This window comes from Kogia breviceps, chromosome 5 (assembly GCF_026419965.1).
Source record: "Kogia breviceps isolate mKogBre1 chromosome 5, mKogBre1 haplotype 1, whole genome shotgun sequence".
NCBI classification, from domain to species: domain Eukaryota; kingdom Metazoa; phylum Chordata; class Mammalia; order Artiodactyla; family Physeteridae; genus Kogia; species Kogia breviceps.
In genome coordinates this window covers 14,947,735-14,971,674 of record NC_081314.1, presented here as the reverse complement: position 1 = coordinate 14,971,674, position 23,940 = coordinate 14,947,735, and the positions used below count along the sequence as shown (strand labels likewise).

At 38.4% G+C, this 23,940-nt stretch overlaps 1 protein-coding gene across 1 annotated transcript in view; it reads right to left on the bottom strand.

Moving 5' to 3' along the window:
• The window catches only part of COPB2 (COPI coat complex subunit beta 2), a 59,797-nt gene that overhangs the window by 7,968 nt on the left and 27,889 nt on the right, over positions 1 to 23,940 (bottom strand). The window contains exons 11-15 of the mRNA XM_059065162.2: positions 19,960 to 20,048; positions 19,771 to 19,877; positions 18,573 to 18,716; positions 17,797 to 17,927; positions 17,311 to 17,518 (exon numbers count right to left, since the gene is read on the bottom strand). Coding sequence (XP_058921145.1) covers positions 17,311 to 17,518; positions 17,797 to 17,927; positions 18,573 to 18,716; positions 19,771 to 19,877; positions 19,960 to 20,048 — 679 coding nt within the window. The remainder of the gene's footprint in view (positions 1 to 17,310; positions 17,519 to 17,796; positions 17,928 to 18,572; positions 18,717 to 19,770; positions 19,878 to 19,959; positions 20,049 to 23,940) is intronic.

Genomic DNA, 23,940 nt, shown 5'->3' with positions numbered 1-23,940 from the left:
TGATCTTTCAGCAGAAACTCTACAAGCCAGAAGGGAGTGGCAGGACATATTTAAAGTGATGAAGGAAAAAAACCTACAACCAAGATTACTCTACCCAGCAAGGATCTCATTCAGATTTGATGGAGAAATTAAAACCTTTACAGACAAGCAAAAGCTGAGAGAGTTCAGCACCACCAAACCAGCTTTACAACAAATGCTAAAGGAACTTCTCTAAGCAAGAAACATAAGAGAAGGAAAAGACCTACAAGAACAACCCGCAACAATTAAATAAATGGTAATAGGAACATACATATTGATAACTACCTTAAATGTAAATGGATTAAATGCTCCCACCAAAAGACACAGACTGGCTGAATGGATACAAAAACAGGACCCATATATATGCTGTCTACAAGAGACCCACTTCAGACCTAGGGACACTTACAGGCTAAAAGTGAGGGGATGGAAAAAGATATTCCATGCAAATGGAAATCAGAAGAAAGCTGGAGTAGCAATTCTCATATCAGACAAAATAGACTTTAAAATTAAAACTACCACAAGAGACAAAGAAGGACAATACATAATGATCAAGGGATCGATCCATGAAGAAAATATAACAATTGTAAATATTTATGCACCCAACATAGGTGCACCTCAATACATAAGGCAAATACTAACAGCCATAAAAGGGGAAATTGACAGTAACACAATTATAGTAGGGGACTTTAACACCCCACTTTCACCAATGGACAGATCATCCAAAATGAAAATAAATAAGGAAACAAAAGCTTTAAATTATACATTATACAAGATGGATTTACTTGATATTTATAGGACATTCCATCCAAAAACAACAGAATACACATTTTTCTCAAGTGCTCATGGAACATTCTCCAGGATCGATCATATCTTGGGTCACAAATCTAGCCTTGGCAAATTTAAGAAAATTGAAATCGTATCAAGTATCTTTTCTGACCACAACGCTATGAGACTAGATATCAATTACAGGAAAAGATCTGTAAAAAATACAAACACATGGAGGCTAAACAATACACTACTTAATAACGAAGTGATCACTGAAGAAATCAGAGGAAATCAAAAAGTACTTAGAAAAGATGGCGGAAGAGTAAGACGCGGAGATCTCCTTCCTCCTCACAGAGACATCAGAAATACATCTACACGTGGAACTTCTCCTATAGAACACCCACCGAACGCTGGCAGAAGACCTCAGACCTCCAAAAAGGCAAGAAACTCCCCACATATCTGGGTAGGGCAAAAGAAAAAAGAATAAACAGGGACAAAAGAATAGGGACGGGACCTACGCCAGTGGGAGGGAGCCGTGAAGGAGGAAAGACTCCCACACACTAGAAGCCCCTTCGCGGGCGGAGACTGCGGGTGGCGGAGGGGGAAGCTCCAGAGCCGCGGAGGAGAGCGCAGCCACAGGGGTGCAGAGGGCAAAGCAGAGAGATTCCCGCAGAGGATCTGTACCGACCAGCACTCACCAGCCCGAGAGGCTTGTCTGCTCGCCCGCCGGGGCGGGCGGGGCCGGGAGCTGAGGCTCGGGCTTCAGTCGGATCCCAGGGAAAGGTCTGGAGTTGGCAGAGTGAAGACAGCTTGAAGGGGGCTAGTGCGCCACGGCTGGCCGGGAGGGAGTTCGGGAGAAGTCTGGAGCTGCCGAGGAGGCAAGAGACCTTTTCCTCCCTCTTTGCTGCCTGGGCGCGAGGAGAGGGGATTAAGTGCGCCACTTAAAGGAGCCCCAGAAGCGGGCGCGGAGCTGCCGAAGAGACAAGAGACTTTTTCTTGCCTCTTTGCTTCCTCGCGTGTGAGGTGAGGGGATTAAGAGCACCGCGTAGAGGAACTCCAGAAACGGGCGCGAGCCGCGGCTGTCGCGGCTGTCGGCACGGACAGTAGAGACGGGTGTCGGACACTAAGGTTGCTGCTGCCACCACCAAGAGGCCTGTGTGTGAGCACAGGTCACTCTCCACACCGGCCCTCCCGGGAGCCCGTGCAGTCCGCCACTGCCGGGGTCCCGGGATCCAGGGACAGCTTCCCCGGGAGAACGCACGGCACGCCTTGGGCCTGTGCAGCGTCACGTCGGCCTCTGCCGCCGCGGACTCGCCCCGCCCCCGTGCCACTCCCTACCCGCAGCCTGAGTGAGCTGGAGCCCCCGAATCAACTGCTCCTTTAACATCGTCCTGTCTGAGCGAAGGGCAGTCACCCTCGGACAACCTACACGCAGAGGCGGGACCAAGTCCAAAGCTGAACCCCAGGAGCTGTGCGAACAGAGAGGAGAGGGGGAGGTCTCTCCCAGCAGCCTCAGAAGCGGCGGATTAAAGCTCCACAATCAACCTGAAGTGCCCTGCATCTGTGGAAAACCTGAATAGACAACGAATCATCCCAAGTTGAGGAGGTGGACTTTGGGAGCAAGATATACTATTATTTCCCCCTTTTTTTTCTTTTTGTGAGTGTGTATGTGTGTGCTGCTGTGTGAGATTTTGTCTGTATAGCTTTGCTTTCACCATTTGTCCTAGGGTTAGACCGACCCATTTTTCTGTTTTTTTTTTTTTTTTTAAAAGGAAATTTTTCTTCTTAATAATTATTTTTTATTTTAATAACTATATTTTATACTACTCTGTCTTCTCCCTTTCTTTCTTCCTTTCTTCCCTCCTTTCTTCCTTCCTTCCCCCTTCTTTCCTCCCTTCCTCTCTTCCTTCCTCCCTTTCTTCCTCTGCACCTTCCTTCCTTCCTTTCTTGCTTCCTTCCTTCATTCCTTCCTTCCCTCCCTCCTTCCTTCCTTTTCTTTCCTTTCTATTTATTCTACCTTTTATTTTGAGCCGTGTGGATTAAAGGTTCTTGGCGCCCCAGCCAGGCACCAGGGCGGTGTCCCTGAGGTGGGAGAACCAACCTCAAGACACTAGTCCACAAGAGACCTCCCAGCTCCACGTAATATCAGACGGCGAAAATCTCCCAGAGATCTCCATCTCAACACCAAGACCCAGCTTCAATCAAGGACCAGCAAAGAACAGTGCTGGACACCCTATCCCCAACAGAGAGCAAGACAGGTCTACAGCCCCATCCATTAGCAGAGAGGCTGCCTAAAATCATAATAAGGTTACCAACAGCCCCAAACACACCACCAGACGAGGACCTGCCCACCAGAAAGACAAGATCCAGCCTCATCCACCAGAACAGAGGCACTAGTCCCCCCAACCAGGGAATCTACTCAACCCACTGAACCAACCTTAGCCACTAGAGACAGCCACACCAAAAACAACAGGAACTACGAACCTGCAGCATGCAAAAAGGAGACCCCAAACACAGTAAGATAAGCGAAATGAGAAGACAGAAAAACACACAACAGATGAAGGAGCAAGATAAAAACACACCAGACCTAACAGATGAAGAGGTAATAGCCAATCTACCTGAAAGAGAATTTAGAATAATGATGGTGAAGATGATGCAAAATCTTGGAAATAGAATAGACAGTTTGCAAGAAACAGTTAACAGGGACCTAGAAGAAATAAAGAGGAAGCAAGAAACGATGAGCAACACAATAAATGAAATAAAAAATACTCTAGATGGGATCAATAGCAGAGTAACTGAGGCAGAAGGACGGATAAGTGACCTGGAAGATAAAATAGTAGAAATAACTACTGCAGAGCAGAAGAAAGAAAAAAGAATGAAAAGAACTGAGGACAGTCTCAGAGACCTCTGGGATAACATTAAACGCACCAACATTCGAATTATAGGGGTCCCAGAAGAAGAAGAGAAAAAGAAAGGGACTGAGAAAATATTTGAAGAGATTATAGTTGAAAACTTCCCTAATATAGGAAAGGAAATAGTCAATCAAGTCCAGGAAGCACAGAGAGTCCCATACAGGATAAACCCAAAGAGAAACACGCCAAGACACATAATAATCAAACTGTCAAAAATTAAATACAAAGAAAACATATTAAAAGCAGCAAGGGAAAAACAACAAATAACACACAAGGGAATCCCCATAAGGCTAACATCTGATCTTTCAGCAGAAACTCTACAAGCCAGAAGGGAGTGGCAGGACATATTTAAAGTGATGAAGGAAAAAAACCTACAACCAAGATTACTCTACCCAGCAAGGATCTCATTCAGATTTGATGGAGAAATTAAAACCTTTATAGACAAGCAAAAGCTGAGAGAGTTCAGCACCACCAAACCAGCTCTACAACAAATCCTAAAGGAACTTCTCTAGGCAAGAAACACAAGAGAAGGAAAAGACCTACAAGAACAACCCGAAACAATTAAGTAAATGGTAATAGGAACATACATATTGATAATTACCTTAAATGTAAATGGATTAAATGCTCCCACCAAAAGACACAGACTGGCTGAATGGATACAAAAACAAGACCCATATATATGCTGTCTACAAGAGACCCACTTCAGACCTAGGGACAAATACAGACTGAAAGTGAGGGGATGGAAAAAGATATTCCATGCAAATGGAAATGAGAAGAAAGCTGGAGTAGCAATTCTCATATCAGACAAAATAGACTTTAAAATAAAGACTATTACAAGAGACAAAGAAGGACACTACATAATGATCAAGGGATCGATCCATGCAGAAGATATAACAATTGTAAATATTTATGCACCCAACATAGGAGCACCTCAATACATAAGGCAAATACTAACAGCCTTAAAAGGCGAAATCGACAGTAACACAATTATAGTAGGGGACTTTAACACCCCACTTTCACCAATGGACAGATCATCCAAAATGAAAATAAATAAGGAAACACAAGCTTTAAATGATACATTACACAAGATGGACTTAATTGATATTTACAGGACATTCCATCCAAAAACAACAGAATACACATTTTTCTCAAGTGCTCATGGAACATTCTCCAGGATTGATCATATATTGGGTCACAAATCTAGCCTTGGCAAATTTAAGAAAATTGAAATCGTATCAAGTATCTTTTCTGACCACAACGCTATGAGACTAGATATCAATTACAGGAAAAGATCTGTAAAAAATACAAACACATGGAGGCTAAACAATACACTGCTTAATAACAAAGTGATCACTGAAGAAATCAAAGAGGAAATCAAAAAATACTTAGAAACAAATGACAATTGGAGACACAACGACCCAAAACCTATGGGATACAGCAAAAGCAGTTCTAAGAGGGAAGTTTATAGCAATACAATCATACCTTAAGAAACAGGAAGCATCTCGAATAAACAACCTAACTTTGCACTTAAAGCAATTAGAGAAGGAAGAACAAAAAAACCCCAAATTTAGCAGAAGGAAAGAAATCATAAAGATCAGATCAGAAATAAATGAAAAAGAAATGAAGGAAACAATAGCAAAGATCAATAAAACTAAAAGCTGGTTCTTTGAGAAGATAAATAAAATTGATAAACCATTAGCCAGACTCATCAAGAATAAAAGGGAGAAGACTCAAATCAATAGAATTAGAAATGAAAAAGGAGATGTAACAACTGACTCTGCAGAAATACAAAAGATTATTAGAGATTACTACAAGCAACTGTATGCCAATAAAATGGACAACCTGGAAGAAATGGACAAATTCTTAGAAATGCACAACCTGCCGAGACTGACCCAGGAAGAAATAGAAAATATGAACAGACCAATCACAAGCACTGAAATTGAAACTGTGATTCAAAATCTTCCAACAAACAAAAGCCCAGGACCAGATGGCTTCACAGGCGAATTCTATCAAACATTTAGAGAAGAGCTAACACCTATCCTTCTCAAACTCTTCCAAAAGATAGCAGAGGGAGGAACACTCCCAAACTCATTCTATGAGGCCACCATCACCCTGATACCAAAACCAGACAAAGACGTCACAAAGAAAGAAAACTACAGGCCAATATCACTGATGAACATAGATGCAAAAAGCCTCAACAAAATACTAGCAAACAGAATCCAACAGCACATTAAAAGGATCATACACCATGATCAAGTGGGGTTTATTCCAGGAATGCAAGGATTCTTCAATATACGCAAATCAATCAACGTGATACACCATATCAACAAACTGAAGGAGAAAAACCATATGATCATCTCAATAGATGCAGAGAAAGCTTTTGACAAAATTCAACACTCATTTATGATAAAAACCCTGCAGAAAGTAGGCATACAGGGAACTTTCCTCAACATAATAAAGGCCATATATGACAAACCCACAGCTAGCATCGTTCTCAATGGTGAAAAACTGAAACCATTTCCACTAAGATCAGGAACAAGACAAGGTTGCCCACTCTCACCACTCTTATTCAACATAGTTTTGGAAGTTCTAGCCACAGCAATCAGAGAAGAAAAAGAAATAAAAGGAATCCAAATAGGAAAAGAAGAAGTAAAGCTGTCACTGTTTGCAGATGACATGATACTATACATAGAGAATCCTAAGGATGCTACCAGAAAACTACTAGAGCTAATCAATGAATTTGGTAAAGTTGCAGGATACAAAATTAATGCACAGAAATCTCTGGCATTCTTATACACTAATGATGAAAAATCTGAGAGTGGAATTAAGAAAACACTCCCATTTACCACTGCAACAAAAAGAATAAAATATCTAGGAATAAACCTACCTAAGGAGACAAAAGACTTGTATGCAGAAAACTATAAGACACTGATGAAAGAAATTAAAGATGATACAAATAGGTGGAGAAATATACCATGTTCTTGGATTGGAAGAATCAACATTGTGAAAATGACTCTACTACCCAAAGCAATCTACCGATTCAATGCAATCCCTATCAAATTACCACTGGCATTTTTTACAGAACTAGAACAAAAAATTTCACAATCTGTATGGAAACACAAAAGACCCCGAATAGCCAAAGCAATCTTGAGAACGAGAAATGGAGCTGGAGGAATTAGGCTCCCTGACTTCAGACTCTACTACAAGGCTACAGTAATCAAGACAGTATGGTACTGGCACAAAAACAGAAATATAGATCAATGGAACAGGATAGAGAGCCCAGAGATAAACCCACACACATATGGTCACCTTATCTTTGATAAAGGAGGGAAGGATATACAGTGGAGAAAAGACAGCCTCTTCAAGAAGTGGTGCTGGGAAAACTGGACAGCTACCTGTAAAAGTATGAAATTAGAACAATCCCTAACACCACACACAAAAATAAACTCAAAATGGGTTAAAGACCTAAATGTAAGGCCAGACACTATCAGACTCTTAGAGGAAAACATAGGCAGAACACTATACGACATAAATCACAGCAAGATCCTTTTTGACCCATCTCCTAGAGAAATGGAAATAAAAACACAAATAAACAAATGGGACCTAATGAAACTTAAAAGCTTTTGCACAGCAAAGGATACCATAAACAAGACCAAAAGACAACCCTCAGAATGGGAGAAAATATTTGCAAATGAAGCAACTGACAAAGGATTAATTTCCAAAATTTATAAGCAACTCATGCAGCTCAATAACAAAAAAACAAACAACCCAATCCAAAAATGGGCAGAAGAACTAAATAGACACTTCTCCAAAGAAGAGATACAGATTGCCAACAAACCCATGAAAGAATGCTCAACATCATTAATCATTAGAGAAATGCAAATCAAAACTACAATGAGATATCATCTCACACCGGTCAGATTGGCCATCATCCAAAACTCTAGAAACAATAAATGCTGGAGAGGGTGTGGAGAAAAGGGAACCCTCTTGCACTGCTGGTGGGAATGTAAGTTGATACAGCCACTATGGAGAACAGTATGGAGGTTCCTTAAAAAAACTACAAATAGAACTACCATATGACACAGCAATCCCACTACTGGGCATATACCCTGAGAAAACCATAATTCAAAAAGAGTCATGTACCACAATGTTCATTGCAGCTCTATTTACGATAGCCAGGACATGGAAGCAACCTAAGTGTCCATCATCGGATGAATGGATAAAGAAGATGTGGCACATATATACAATGGAATATTACTCAGCCATAAAAAGAAATGAAACTGAGTTATTTATAATGAGGTGGATGGACCTGGAGTCTGTCATACTGAGTGAAGTAAGTCAGAAGGAGAAAAACAAATACCGTATGCTAACACATATATATGGACTCTAAGGGAAAAAAATGTCATGAAGAGATTAGTGGTAGGACGGGAATAAAACACAGACTTACTCGAGCATGGACTTGAGGATATGGGGAGGGGGAAGGGTGGGCTGTGACGAAGTGAGAGAGTGGCAGGGACATATATACACTATCAAATGTAAATTAGATAGCTAGTGGGAAGCTGCTGCATAGCACAGGGAGATCACCTCTGTGCTTTGTGACCACCTAGAGGGGTGGGATAGGGAGGGTGGGAGAGAGGGTGATGCAAGAAGGAAGAGATATGGGAACATATGTGTATGTATAACAGATTCCGTTTGTTGTAAAGCAAAAACTAACACACTATTGTAAAACAATTATACTCCAATAAAGATGTTTAGAAAAAAAAAAAGTACTTAGAAACAAATGACAATGGAGACACGACAACCCAAAACCTATGGGATACAGCAAAAGCAGTTCTAAGAGGGAAGTTTATAGCAATACAATCATACCTTAAGAAACAGGAAGCATCTCGAATAAACAACTTAACTTTGCACCTAAAGCAATTAGAGAAGGAAGAACAAAAAAACCCCAAATTTAGCAGAAGGAAAGAAATCATAAAGATCAGATCAGAAATAAATGAAAAAGAAATGAAGGAAACAATAGCAAAGATCAATAAAACTAAAAGCTGGTTCTTTGAGAAGATAAATAAAATTGATAAACCATTAGCCAGACTCATCAAGAATAAAAGGGAGAAGACTCAAATCAATAGAATTAGAAATGAAAAAGGAGATGTAACAACTGACTCTGCAGAAATACAAAAGATTATTAGAGATTACTACAAGCAACTGTATGCCAATAAAATGGACAACCTGGAAGAAATGGACAAATTCTTAGAAATGCACAACCTGCCGAGACTGACCCAGGAAGAAATAGAAAATATGAACAGACCAATCACAAGCACTGAAATTGAAACTGTGATTCAAAATCTTCCAACAAACAAAAGCCCAGGACCAGATGGCTTCACAGGCGAATTCTATCAAACATTTAGAGAAGAGCTAACACCTATCCTTCTCAAACTCTTCCAAAAGATAGCAGAGGGAGGAACACTCCCAAACTCATTCTATGAGGCCACCATCACCCTGATACCAAAACCAGACAAAGACGTCACAAAGAAAGAAAACTACAGGCCAATATCACTGATGAACATAGATGCAAAAAGCCTCAACAAAATACTAGCAAACAGAATCCAACAGCACATTAAAAGGATCATACACCATGATCAAGTGGGGTTTATTCCAGGAATGCAAGGATTCTTCAATATACGCAAATCAATCAACGTGATACACCATATCAACAAACTGAAGGAGAAAAACCATATGATCATCTCAATAGATGCAGAGAAAGCTTTTGACAAAATTCAACACTCATTTATGATAAAAACCCTGCAGAAAGTAGGCATACAGGGAACTTTCCTCAACATAATAAAGGCCATATATGACAAACCCACAGCTAGCATCGTTCTCAATGGTGAAAAACTGAAACCATTTCCACTAAGATCAGGAACAAGACAAGGTTGCCCACTCTCACCACTCTTATTCAACATAGTTTTGGAAGTTCTAGCCACAGCAATCAGAGAAGAAAAAGAAATAAAAGGAATCCAAATAGGAAAAGAAGAAGTAAAGCTGTCACTGTTTGCAGATGACATGATACTATACATAGAGAATCCTAAGGATGCTACCAGAAAACTACTAGAGCTAATCAATGAATTTGGTAAAGTTGCAGGATACAAAATTAATGCACAGAAATCTCTGGCATTCTTATACACTAATGATGAAAAATCTGAGAGTGGAATTAAGAAAACACTCCCATTTACCACTGCAACAAAAAGAATAAAATATCTAGGAATAAACCTACCTAAGGAGACAAAAGACTTGTATGCAGAAAACTATAAGACACTGATGAAAGAAATTAAAGATGATACAAATAGGTGGAGAAATATACCATGTTCTTGGATTGGAAGAATCAACATTGTGAAAATGACTCTACTACCCAAAGCAATCTACCGATTCAATGCAATCCCTATCAAATTACCACTGGCATTTTTTACAGAACTAGAACAAAAAATTTCACAATCTGTATGGAAACACAAAAGACCCCGAATAGCCAAAGCAATCTTGAGAACGAGAAATGGAGCTGGAGGAATTAGGCTCCCTGACTTCAGACTCTACTACAAGGCTACAGTAATCAAGACAGTATGGTACTGGCACAAAAACAGAAATATAGATCAATGGAACAGGATAGAGAGCCCAGAGATAAACCCACACACATATGGTCACCTTATCTTTGATAAAGGAGGGAAGGATATACAGTGGAGAAAAGACAGCCTCTTCAAGAAGTGGTGCTGGGAAAACTGGACAGCTACCTGTAAAAGTATGAAATTAGAACAATCCCTAACACCACACACAAAAATAAACTCAAAATGGGTTAAAGACCTAAATGTAAGGCCAGACACTATCAGACTCTTAGAGGAAAACATAGGCAGAACACTATACGACATAAATCACAGCAAGATCCTTTTTGACCCATCTCCTAGAGAAATGGAAATAAAAACACAAATAAACAAATGGGACCTAATGAAACTTAAAAGCTTTTGCACAGCAAAGGATACCATAAACAAGACCAAAAGACAACCCTCAGAATGGGAGAAAATATTTGCAAATGAAGCAACTGACAAAGGATTAATTTCCAAAATTTATAAGCAACTCATGCAGCTCAATAACAAAAAAACAAACAACCCAATCCAAAAATGGGCAGAAGAACTAAATAGACACTTCTCCAAAGAAGAGATACAGATTGCCAACAAACCCATGAAAGAATGCTCAACATCATTAATCATTAGAGAAATGCAAATCAAAACTACAATGAGATATCATCTCACACCAGTCAGATTGGCCATCATCCAAAACTCTAGAAACAATAAATGCTGGAGAGGGTGTGGAGAAAAGGGAACCCTCTTGCACTGCTGGTGGGAATGTAAGTTGATACAGCCACTATGGAGAACAGTATGGAGGTTCCTTAAAAAACTACAAATAGAACTACCATATGACACAGCAATCCCACTACTGGGCATATACCCTGAGAAAACCATAATTCAAAAAGAGTCATGTACCACAATGTTCATTGCAGCTCTATTTACGATAGCCAGGACATGGAAGCAACCTAAGTGTCCATCATCGGATGAATGGATAAAGAAGATGTGGCACATATATACAATGGAATATTACTCAGCCATAAAAAGAAATGAAACTGAGTTATTTATAATGAGGTGGATGGACCTGGAGTCTGTCATACTGAGTGAAGTAAGTCAGAAGGAGAAAGAAAAACAAATACCGTATGCTAACACATATATATGGACTCTAAGGGAAAAAAATGTCATGAAGAGATTAGTGGTAGGACGGGAATAAAACACAGACTTACTCGAGCATGGACTTGAGGATATGGGGAGGGGGAAGGGTGGGCTGTGACGAAGTGAGAGAGTGGCAGGGACATATATACACTATCAAATGTAAATTAGATAGCTAGTGGGAAGCTGCTGCATAGCACAGGGAGATCACCTCTGTGCTTTGTGACCACCTAGAGGGGTGGGATAGGGAGGGTGGGAGAGAGGGTGATGCAAGAAGGAAGAGATATGGGAACATATGTGTATGTATAACAGATTCCGTTTGTTGTAAAGCAAAAACTAACACACTATTGTAAAACAATTATACTCCAATAAAGATGTTTAGAAAAAAAAAAAGTACTTAGAAACAAATGACAATGGAGACACGACAACCCAAAACCTATGGGATACAGCAAAAGCAGTTCTAAGAGGGAAGTTTATAGCAATACAATCATACCTTAAGAAACAGGAAGCATCTCGAATAAACAACTTAACTTTGCACCTAAAGCAATTAGAGAAGGAAGAACAATAAAACCCCAAATTTAGCAGAAGGAAAGAAATCATAAAGATCAGATCAGAAATAAATGAAAAAGAAATGAAGGAAACAATAGCAAAGATCAATAAAACTAAAAGCTGGTTCTTTGAGAAGATAAATAAAATTGATAAACCATTAGCCAGACTCATCAAGAATAAAAGGGAGAAGACTCAAATCAATAGAATTAGAAATGAAAAAGGAGATGTAACAACTGACTCTGCAGAAATACAAAAGATTATTAGAGATTACTACAAGCAACTGTATGCCAATAAAATGGACAACCTGGAAGAAATGGACAAATTCTTAGAAATGCACAACCTGCCGAGACTGACCCAGGAAGAAATAGAAAATATGAACAGACCAATCACAAGCACTGAAATTGAAACTGTGATTCAAAATCTTCCAACAAACAAAAGCCCAGGACCAGATGGCTTCACAGGCGAATTCTATCAAACATTTAGAGAAGAGCTAACACCTATCCTTCTCAAACTCTTCCAAAAGATAGCAGAGGGAGGAACACTCCCAAACTCATTCTATGAGGCCACCATCACCCTGATACCAAAACCAGACAAAGACGTCACAAAGAAAGAAAACTACAGGCCAATATCACTGATGAACATAGATGCAAAAAGCCTCAACAAAATACTAGCAAACAGAATCCAACAGCACATTAAAAGGATCATACACCATGATCAAGTGGGGTTTATTCCAGGAATGCAAGGATTCTTCAATATACGCAAATCAATCAACGTGATACACCATATCAACAAACTGAAGGAGAAAAACCATATGATCATCTCAATAGATGCAGAGAAAGCTTTTGACAAAATTCAACACTCATTTATGATAAAAACCCTGCAGAAAGTAGGCATACAGGGAACTTTCCTCAACATAATAAAGGCCATATATGACAAACCCACAGCTAGCATCGTTCTCAATGGTGAAAAACTGAAACCATTTCCACTAAGATCAGGAACAAGACAAGGTTGCCCACTCTCACCACTCTTATTCAACATAGTTTTGGAAGTTCTAGCCACAGCAATCAGAGAAGAAAAAGAAATAAAAGGAATCCAAATAGGAAAAGAAGAAGTAAAGCTGTCACTGTTTGCAGACGCCATGATACTATACATAGAGAATCCTAAGGATGCTACCAGAAAACCACTAGAACTAATCAATGAATTTGGTAAAGTTGCAGGATACAAAATTAATGCACAGAAATCTCTGGCATTCTTATACACTAATGATGAAAAATCTGAGAATGAAATTAAGAAAACACTCCCATTTACCACTGCAACAAAAAGAATAAAATATCTAGGAATAAACCTACCTAAGGAGACAAAAGACTTGTATGCAGAAAACTATAAGACACTGATGAAAGAAATTAAAGATGATACAAATAGTTGGAGAAATATACCATGTTCATGGATTGGAAGAATCAACATAGTGAAAATGACTCTATTACCCAAAGCAATCTACCGATTCAATGCAATCCCTATCAAATTACCACTGGCATTTTTTACAGAACTAGAACAAAGAATTTCACAATTTGTATGGAAACACAAAAGACCCCGAATAGCCAAAGCATTCTTGAGAACGAAAAATGGAGCTGGAGGAATCAGGCTCCCTGACTTCAGACTATACTACAAGGCCACAGTAATCAAGACAGTATGGTACTGGCACAAAAACAGAAATATAGATCAATGGAACAGGACAGAAAGTCCAGAGATAAACCCACACACATATGGTCACCTTATCTTTGATAAAGGAGGGAAGGAAACACAGTGGAGAAAAGACAGCCTCTTCAAGAAGTGGTGCTGGGAAAACTGGACAGCTACCTGTAGAAGTATGAAATTAGAACACTCCCTAACACCATACACAAAAATAAACTCAAAATGGGTTAAAGACCTAAATGTAAGGCCAGACAGTATCAAACTCTTAGAGGAAAACATAGGCAGAACACTCTATGACATACATCACAGCAAGATCCTTTTTGACCCATCTCCTAGAGAAATGGAAATCAAAACAAAAATAAACAAATGGGATCTAATGAAACTTAAAAGCTTTTGCACAGCAAAAGATACTATAAACAAGACCAAAAGACAACCCTCAGAATGGGAGAAAATATTTGCAAATGAAGCAACGGACAAAGGATTAATATCCAAAATTTATAAGCAACTCAGGCAGCTCAATAACAAAAAAACAAACAACCCAATCCAAAAATGGGCAGAAGAACTAAATAGACATTTCTCCAAAGAAGAGATACAGATTGCCAACAAACCCATGAAAGAATGCTCAACATCATTAATCATTAGAGAAATGCAAATCAAAACTACAATGAGATATCATCTCACACCGGTCAGATTGGCCATCATCCAATACTCTAGAAACAATAAATGCTGGAGAGGGTGTGGAGAAAAGGGAACACTCTTGCACTGTTGGTGGGAATGTAAAATGATACAGCCACTATGGAGAACAGTATGGAGGTTCCTTAAAAAACTACAAATAGAACTACCATATGACCCAGCAATCCCACTACTGGGCATATACCCTGAGAAAACCATAATTCAAAAAGAGTCATGTACCAAAATGTTTATTGCAGCTCTATTTACGATAGCCAGGACATGGAAGCAACCTAAGTGTCCATCAACAGATGAATGAATAAGGAAGATGTGGCACATATATACAATGGAATATTACTCAGCCATAAAAAGAAATGAAACTGAGTTATTTGTAATGAGGTGGATAGACCTGGAGTCTGTCATACAGAGTGAAGTAAGTCAGAAGGAGAAAAACAAATACCGTATGCTAACACATATATATGGAATCTAAAAAAAAATGTCATGAAGAGATTAGTGGTAGGATGGGAATAAAACTCAGACCTACTAGAGCATGGACTTGAGGATATGGGGAGGGGGAAGGGTAAGCTGTGACGACGTGAGAGAGTGGCAGGGATATATACACACTACCAAATGTAAATTAGATAGCTAGTGGGAAGCTGCCGCATAGCACAGGGAGTTCACCTCTGTGCTTTGTGACCACCTAGAGGGGTGGGATAGGGAGGGTGGGAGGGAGGTTGACAAAAGAGGGAAGAGTTATGGGAACATATGTATATGTATAACTGATTCACTTTGTTGTAAAGGAGAAACTAACACACTATTGTAAAACAGTTATACTCAAATAAAGATGTTAAAAAAAAAAAAAAAAGAGAGATAGACCAAAAAAAAAAAAATACTAAAATGTCAATGAGGGCCATATGCCTGCCTGAACAGTGCCTGGTGCAATATTAAGTGCTCATTAAATCACTAAATGAATAAATGAAAAGTCATTAAATTCATCAGATGAAGATACGGACATTGATTGAGTTTCACCAATCAATGTCCACATCACATATTTTTAGTCCAGCCAATAAATTCACATATAAACTCAGATCTTTTGACCTGCTTCTTAGACCTCCACTCTTAAATGAGTGCCCAAAGATCATCAGATAGCTGAGGAAAAATCTTTAAAAGGAAAGACAGAGATCAAAATGAACCAACCAATCTGAAGAAAGCATACCACATAAGGGGAAAAGAAAACTCAACAACAAACACTATCATTCATACCCTTACAGAGGGTATGAAAAGAAACTTTGATCCATAAACAAGATTTTAAAAGTCCAAGAATAACAAAATGAGAAAACCAGTGCAAGAGGTCCAACATCTGAATAACAGTTGCACAGAGAGAATATAGAAAACAAAGGAAGGAAATCAACAGAGAAATGATTCAAGAAAATGTCTCAAAAATGAAGGAATGAGTTTCCAATTAGGAGAGCTCATCTAATACCCAGCAGAATGAACGATAACTTACCCCTACACCAAGGCCCACCATCATGATAACATCACAGAACAACAGGGACAAGATCCAAAAAACTTCCAAAGAGAAAAAAACAGATCAGGTACCAAGAATCAGGCATATAAATGTCTTTAGACCTCAACAACTAGAAGCTAGAAGGCAGAAAGCAAAATAGAATTTCATCTGCAAAATTCTGAGAGAAAATCATCTCCAATCTAGAATTCTATATCAAGTTAAATGGCCAACTATATTTTAAGGTAGAACAATGGCACTTTCAGATAATCGAGGTCACAAAAAAATTTACTTGCTATTAATAAATAACCCTTTTCTCAGGAAACTACTGAAGGACATACTCCAGCAAAATGAGGGAGTAAACCAGGAAAGAAGATAGGGAATATAGGAAACAACGGATCCAACTCAGGAGAGCCAAAGGGAAGCCCCAACACGATGGTGAGAGGATATCCATGATGAAGGCAGAAACCAGTTCAGCCTGAAGCAGACTGAACATACTGAAAGGAGATTTTAAGGAAATCTGGAGAACCATCAGAGTAGGGAGAATAACCCTAAGCACATAGAAAAATAAGCAAAGTTTTAAAAAAAAGAAACAATTATTAACTCCAGGGAAAACAACTGCAAGAAGAGAAAGCTATTGCTATATATCACATGGCTCAGCTATGAACAGTGTTCACAACAGCCACAGTAATATAAACAATGAATACCAATTTAATCAAAATTATGATGTAACTATACTGGGAGGATAAGGAATAGGAAAGTGGCATGTACGTGGTAGAAGCAGGGGGAGTGAAAGATAAATTCCTCATCTTGTATAGAGTGGAAAGGCCCAAGAAATGCCTAAAGCTGAGAAACAGCAATATAAGCATGTTAGACATGTGGAAATAAATGCCAACAGAGTCAGCTAAAAGAATTACAAGGGATTACCGCTAGGGAGTAGAAGTGAGAGAGAGAGGGAGGGCTGTTTCTTTCCTAAGCCTTGCAAAACATTATACTTTGTGCACATATAACTTTGAATTTATACTAAAAATTGCTACATTAAGGAAAAGGCTTATCAGTAACAGTAAATTTTATGTATGTTTTACAAAGAGAGAGAGAGAGAGACAGAGAGACAGAGAGAGAGAGACAGAGAGACAGAGAGAAGCCAGCTAGGATAGAGAAAAATGCAGCATAGAAATGAAAATATTGAGAGAACGGAAAAGAAGTCTACAAAACGGAAGACTAATAATCACCTCTAGCATTTAAAGGGGATGCAAAGGGCAATGAGAAAGGAGAAAGAGGAGTTTAACAAGTGACTTAAATTTACAAGAGAAATTCCATTGCCATAAGGAAATCAGTGGCAGTTAAGAAATAAAGTTCTTCAAATTCGTATTAACATTCTTTCAAATTGTTGCTTTTCAAAAACACACACAAAATAAACAACCAACCCCCACCCCCTTACCTGCTTTTCCAAAAAGTGAGCAACTCTGGTCCTCTGCTCTTTCGGAATGGTCGGAAGGACCTTATCAGCCATGCTGAAGTCTCTCCGCATGACAGCTGTCTGGTATTCCAGCACTGAAACCAGCAGGGAGTAGCTAACAATGTTGAGTTCCTTATCCCCCAGATAAAGCCTGTTGTCTTTAGGAATATAGCCCAGGAGATACATCGTTCTGTAAGAGAAACGGAAACTAATTTAGAACTAAGCCCAAATCAGTACACACACACACACACTCTCTCTCTTGCAGTCACTCACTCACTCTGCCTCTTGCTCAAAATCTTTCCATTTGATTGATGCGATTTTGGTTAGCAATTGCCACCTATTAAAATGATAACACTGAAAAATCAGGCCTATCATTGTTAAAAGCCAGCAACTGGTTTTGTTTATGTTTAAAAAGTATGCTTTTAAATGTAGGATGCTAAACACAAAAGCAAAACGATACTCAGCTACCTGTCCAAGTGGGCAATGGTGACTATTTCTCCTCCGACATAATAATTTAATCTGTTCACAGAACTTGTGTAAATGAAGCAGTCGCCTACCCACAGCCCTGTTTTCACAATTTCCTGAATCTCACCAAGAACCTGCAGGAAAAAAATAAAGTCTATTATTATCTTATTCAGCAAAAGGAATCCTGTCAATGACAAAAAACTGAATATAATTAGGGGTGATACGTAGAATAAGAAATGCAAAGAAAGAATCTTATTTCAAGAAAGAAAATCTTTCCTTGGAATTTCTGCTTTCTTCACTTAAGAACAGATTCCTGGATGAGTATCTGTACTGTAATATCTCACTGTTGTGTCAAAGCTGTAATCTAAGAATGTGTTGATCTAAACTCCTAACATACATGAGACTGGAATAATAAGTATTTCAAAAAGTCTTCCAAGACACCTCCACAATGGATGATTTAATCTTTACATTTGAGAGCTCATTTTAAATAACTCTGGCTAAACTGTCTTAAGACCAAAACACCTTCTAATTTCCTTACTGAAAGATAATCAAAGTTAGTCTAAAGGCTTCCTAAAATCAAAGCACAAATTTCTTTTGAACAAATACTTTCAGACCCTGATCTCTGAGCCAAGATTTTAATTTTCACATTTTACCGTAACTCCTTAAATGCTTATGTTTCCCCAAACCTATTTTATAGTAAAATGTTACAATGAGTGAAGTTCTGCTATAAGAATATAAATCATTTAAAAACAAAGCTAAAGTTGTGCCGATGCAATTACTTCAAAGCCATCTTCAATGCCATCTTCAGTAACTCCCTCATGTGTTTCCTGTGCAGCCAAAACTTTTTCCGACAGATATTTAAGGATAAAAAATGACTCTTCAGTGGCAATACAGACTAGCTCTCCAGAGTCAGACCAGAAAATCTGCAACATGACAAACAAAAACACAGATAAATGATTTCGGATTTCTCAGTGGGTATGACCAACTGCATACCCTTCGTTTCCTACAAGATTTATCTTCCTACATTAAAATACTAAGTATACACTTAACAGTTTTGTCATGTATATACACACATATTTGGAAGGGTGGACAGGGCACTACTGTTCTATCTATAGAAATGGAAAGACCTAAGGGAGGCAGCAAGGAGCGCTGGCAGTAAGTGCCAGGTGTGCTGAGATTCAGAGGAGCACTAGCCTAGTCCCTATTGCTCTAGAATAGTGTTTCTCACTCTTTTTTTTCTTTCCCATTATGACCCCCACCCCAAACCTATTTTAGGCATTTTTTTCCCAATCACCTTCCCCTGAAGTTTTAGTATCACAGATACTATATGTCTATACATATATTAATACATAAACATATACATAAGGTACACAAACACATAATGTGTATAAACATATGAGCATCCATGCTTTATAGATAAAGAGAGTACTTTTTTTCATCAATTGGTTTCAGGAACCAATTTCTTCCCCGTAGGGAACGGCATCGCCCTGCTGAAAATGCATGCTCTCGAAAACAGAACCAGGATTTGTTTCCACAGATAATTTCCTGACAGTTAAAGCTGTCAAAGAAGCAGGCAGATCTAAAGGTTGAAAACTTTGTCACTGGAGAACGGCTACCTAAATTTTAAACAGCCATTATCAGGTAAAGTATGAAAAGGCTTTCTGAACTGAGTGGGAGACTTACAGGCCCTTCCAGGTCAATAACTCCCTGGCTACTTATCTTCAAAGCATTAAAGCCATTTAAAATATGAACAGCACTTGGCATTTGTATAACTTTTTATACTTTTCAAAAAGCCCAACATTTACTGCCTCACTCAAATACCACGACTCTCCTTTTCTGAGCAATCCTGAGGCACATGGCACTGTGTCCAGCACAATGGAACAGGGACAGCAGGGTGCAAGGATGTTTTTTGGCCTCAGGGACTCAGAACTTGTCACAAAGATGTACACTCCAAAAACAGCAATGGAGGGAGCTCACATGTTTGGGCTGAATTTCAATTCTGCGTATGAGTTCTGTATTGTCCCAGTCATAGAAAGCTAAGCCATTTACAGATCTGACTCCCAGTAAGAAGCCTCCATAGATACCTAAAAAGAACAAAAAATATTTTAGATGTTTTTGAGCCATTACAAAGCTTCTAAAATTGTATCATATATAAACAGCACTCACTTTCAGCTCCAAAATCTGGCTTAAATGATTTTTTTTCCTTAAAGTTCTTAAATATCTTTACAACACTGTTGCTCTCTCTTATTGCATATCTGGGGGAGGAAAAAAGGAAAGCAAACATAGCATATTATGTATATACTAAACTGCAATTCCACCAAATGTTACAAATATCTTCAAATATATGTGAGTAGTGGATTATGCAAAAATATAACATTAATAGTTGAAAATTCAATAATATATTTTTTCCTGAGAGATCAGTGACCTGCTTACAGCTGGACAAATGATAAATGGGTTTCACAAGGTCTATTACACAAATTACCAGGGCTTACAAACTATTTTAGAAGCTGAAAAGATCCAAATGTTCCTCGATAAGTGAATAACTAAACCAACTGTGGTCTGTTCATACAATGGAACACTCCTCTGCGAAAAAGGGAACCAATTACCCTTCCACGCAACGACATGGATGAATCTCAAAAACATTATGCTGAGCAAGACAAGCCAGGCTAAGAGTGCACATACCACACAACTCCACTGACATGAACCCCTAAAGACGACAAATCTAACCTACTGTGGAGTAGGGGCTGGGGTGCTGACTGTTAAGGGACACAAGGGGATTGTTTTTGAGATGACAGAAATGTTCTATATATCTTGATTGTGCTGGTGGTTACGGATTATATCCATTTGTCCAAATTCACTGAAATATACACTTAAAACAGTGCATTTTATTTGGTATAAATTATACCTCAATAAAAGTAACTTAAAAAATAAAAACTTTTATTATAAGTGGCTCATTATCAGCCATGTTTGGCAACAACTTAAAAAATCATATACACTCAGGCCTCTGCCTTGAAACGGGGCTGTGGTTGGATACTTGGGAGTATATGAGGAAGTGATCTGACAAGTGCTTTGCTCAAGACGGGCAAGATGCTAAACAGGGTCTGGGCTGGATAAAGCTGAAAAGAGGAAACTATCAAAACGGAGGGAGAGGTATGTTGAGAGAGGTAAGGCGACCATGCTTAAGATGGTAACAAAGTACCTTTTAGTATATGGAACTGTGCATGAATGCGTTTATTTAGGAAATCTCTCAGTGACCTTTTGTTAAAAAATAAAAAGCATGCATCTTACTATGCAACACTGAGGCTTAAGTTACACACTGCTGGCAGAAGAGGCAACACAAAATATGGGGAAAACAAAACTAAGAAAACTGTAAAGATGTAATTCAGTGTCTGAAAAAAAATGTGTAAGCCCTGAAGTTTATTACATGCACCAAACAGGAATCAAAATGGAATATTTTATAATATTTTATAATAACTATAAATGGAGTATAATCTATAAAAATTTTGAATCCCTTTGTTGTACTCTTGAAACTAATATAATATTGGAAATCAACTGTACCTCAATTTTTAAAAAAAATTGTAAAGCCAGTGCTCAGAGAAAAGTGTAAGACGTACAAGCTGTGAAGTGAAATGTAAGTTGAAAACATCTTCATAGCTGAACAACCCCACACATTTTATAAGAGCACAAAGTAATGTCCGAGGATGATGAGAAAGGAGTTGGAGTAGTTGAGGGAAAAAAATGGAATAAATGAAACAAGAGAGGTGCCCTGAATAGACAAATAATGATAATGTTCATGAACTAAGGAGTCTGATAAACTCACTTCTGCACCTGAGGTCTAGAAAAAGAGGAAAAAATACGTACATAATCAAAAACACTATATATGGCAGGGATATACACCAAAAGCAGTAAAACAGATGCCATTGGAGAGAGAGGCAGAATGGAAGTGTAGATTAGTGATAAGAGAGGGGGAAATGGTGAAATTAAACACCAGATGTTCAAAGAAAAGGAAGAAATTAAGAAACAGTAAAAGACAATTTCCCAAAGTTAAAGACCCCAAAATTAAAAAGATAAACCAAGCCCTAATCTGGCTGAAAATGAGTATCAGTGAACTCAATGATAAATAAATAAATGGTAAATAATTCATACCTTATAGTTTCACAAAGAATTCTTTTTATTCCTAGATACTACCAGAGAGGAGAAAAATAAATAATATAGAGAGGAATAAAAACTGTATTAACAAGAGTCTTCTTACAAGCAGGACTAAATGCAAGAAAATAATGGAGAAATAAATGTTTTGAGGATTAAATTAAATCAAATCAAAGATCTTAAACGTAAAAGCTTTTGCACAGCAAAGGATACCATAAACAAGACCAAAAGACAACCCTCAGAATGGGAGAAAATATTTGCAAATGAAGCAACTGACAAAGGATTAATATCCAAAATTTATAAGCAACTCAGGCAGCTCAATAACAAAAAAACAAACAACCCAATCCAAAAATGGGCAGAAGAACTAAATAGACACTTCTCCAAAGAAGAGATACAGATTGCCAACAAACCCATGAAAGAATGCTCAACATCATTAATCATTAGAGAAATGCAAATCAAAACTACAATGAGATATCATCTCACACCGGTCAGATTGGCCATCATCCAAAACTCTAGAAACAATAAATGCTGGAGAGGGTGTGGAGAAAAGGGAACACTCTTGCACTGCTGGTGGGAATGTAAATTGATACAGCCACTATGGAGAACAGTATGGAGGTTCCTTAAAAAACTACAAATAGAACTACCATACGACCTAGCAATCCCACTACTGGGCATATACCCTGAGAAAACCATAATTCAAAAAGAGTCATGTACCAAAATGTTCATTGCAGCTCTATTTACAATAGCCAGGACATGGAAGCAACCTAAGTGTCCATCAACAGATGAATGGATAAAGAAGATGTGGCACATATATACAATGTAATATTACTCAGCCATAAAAAGAAATGAAACTGAGTTATTTGTAATGAGGTGGATAGACCTGAAGTCTGTCATACAGAGTGAAGTAAGTCAGAAGGAGAAAAACAAATACCGTACGCTAACACATATATATGGAATCTAAGAAAAAAAATGTCGTGAAGAGATTAGTGGTAGGACGGGAATAAAACACAGACCTACTAGAGCATGGACTTGAGGATATGGGGAGGTGGAAGGGTAAGCTGTGATGAAGTGGGAGAGTGGCAGGGACATATATACACTACCAAAAGTAAATTAGATAGCTAGTGGGAAGCTGCCGCATAGCACAGGGAGATCACCTCTGTGCTTTGTGACCACCTAGAGGGGTGGGATAGGGAGGGTGGGAGAGAGGGTGATGCAAGAGGGAAGGGATATGGGAACATATGTATATGTATAACTGGTTCACTTTGTTGTAAAGGAGAAACTAACACACTATTGTAAAACAGTTATACTCCCTTAAAGATGTTTTTTTTAAAAAAAAAAAAAAATGGAACCGGTCAGTGACTATAATAATTGAGACGTAAATTTTTCCTGTTTTTAATGAGACTATTTTATGAACATTTTGAATTCAGACAGAATTTGTTTTGTTAAGAATGGGACATGAGTAAAGAAATACTTTTATTTGAATTATGCAGCTAAATGTGGTTTTTCCCCTTTTCTCTATTTAGACATGTATAAAATTTGAGGATGCTTAAAGTTTATGCAAGGAATGAACAGACTTAATTAGGTGTAAGTTCCTAAAAGGCATTCTGTTACTGTTTTGAGGAAACAGGTTCCTCTGTGTTGTTCCGTTTCATTTTCAAATTAGGATCCCAAGTCCTTGATTTAGATTCTCAAGGAGGGTGATGATATATTTAAATAAAATTAAATGGATCCTAAGATTGTAAAAAAAAAAAAAAAAAATGGGAGGTAACATTACAGAAAATGAGTTTGAGTATAATTGCTTTAAATATTGTGTTAGTTTCTGTTGTATAACAAAGTGAATCAGCTATATGCATACGTATATCCCCCATCCCCTCCGTCTTGCATCTCCCTCTCAACCTCCTTATGCCATCCCTTTAGGTGGTTGCAAAGCACCGAGATGACCTCCCTGTGCTATGCAGCTGCTTCCCACTAGCTATCTATTTTACATTTGGTAGTGTATGT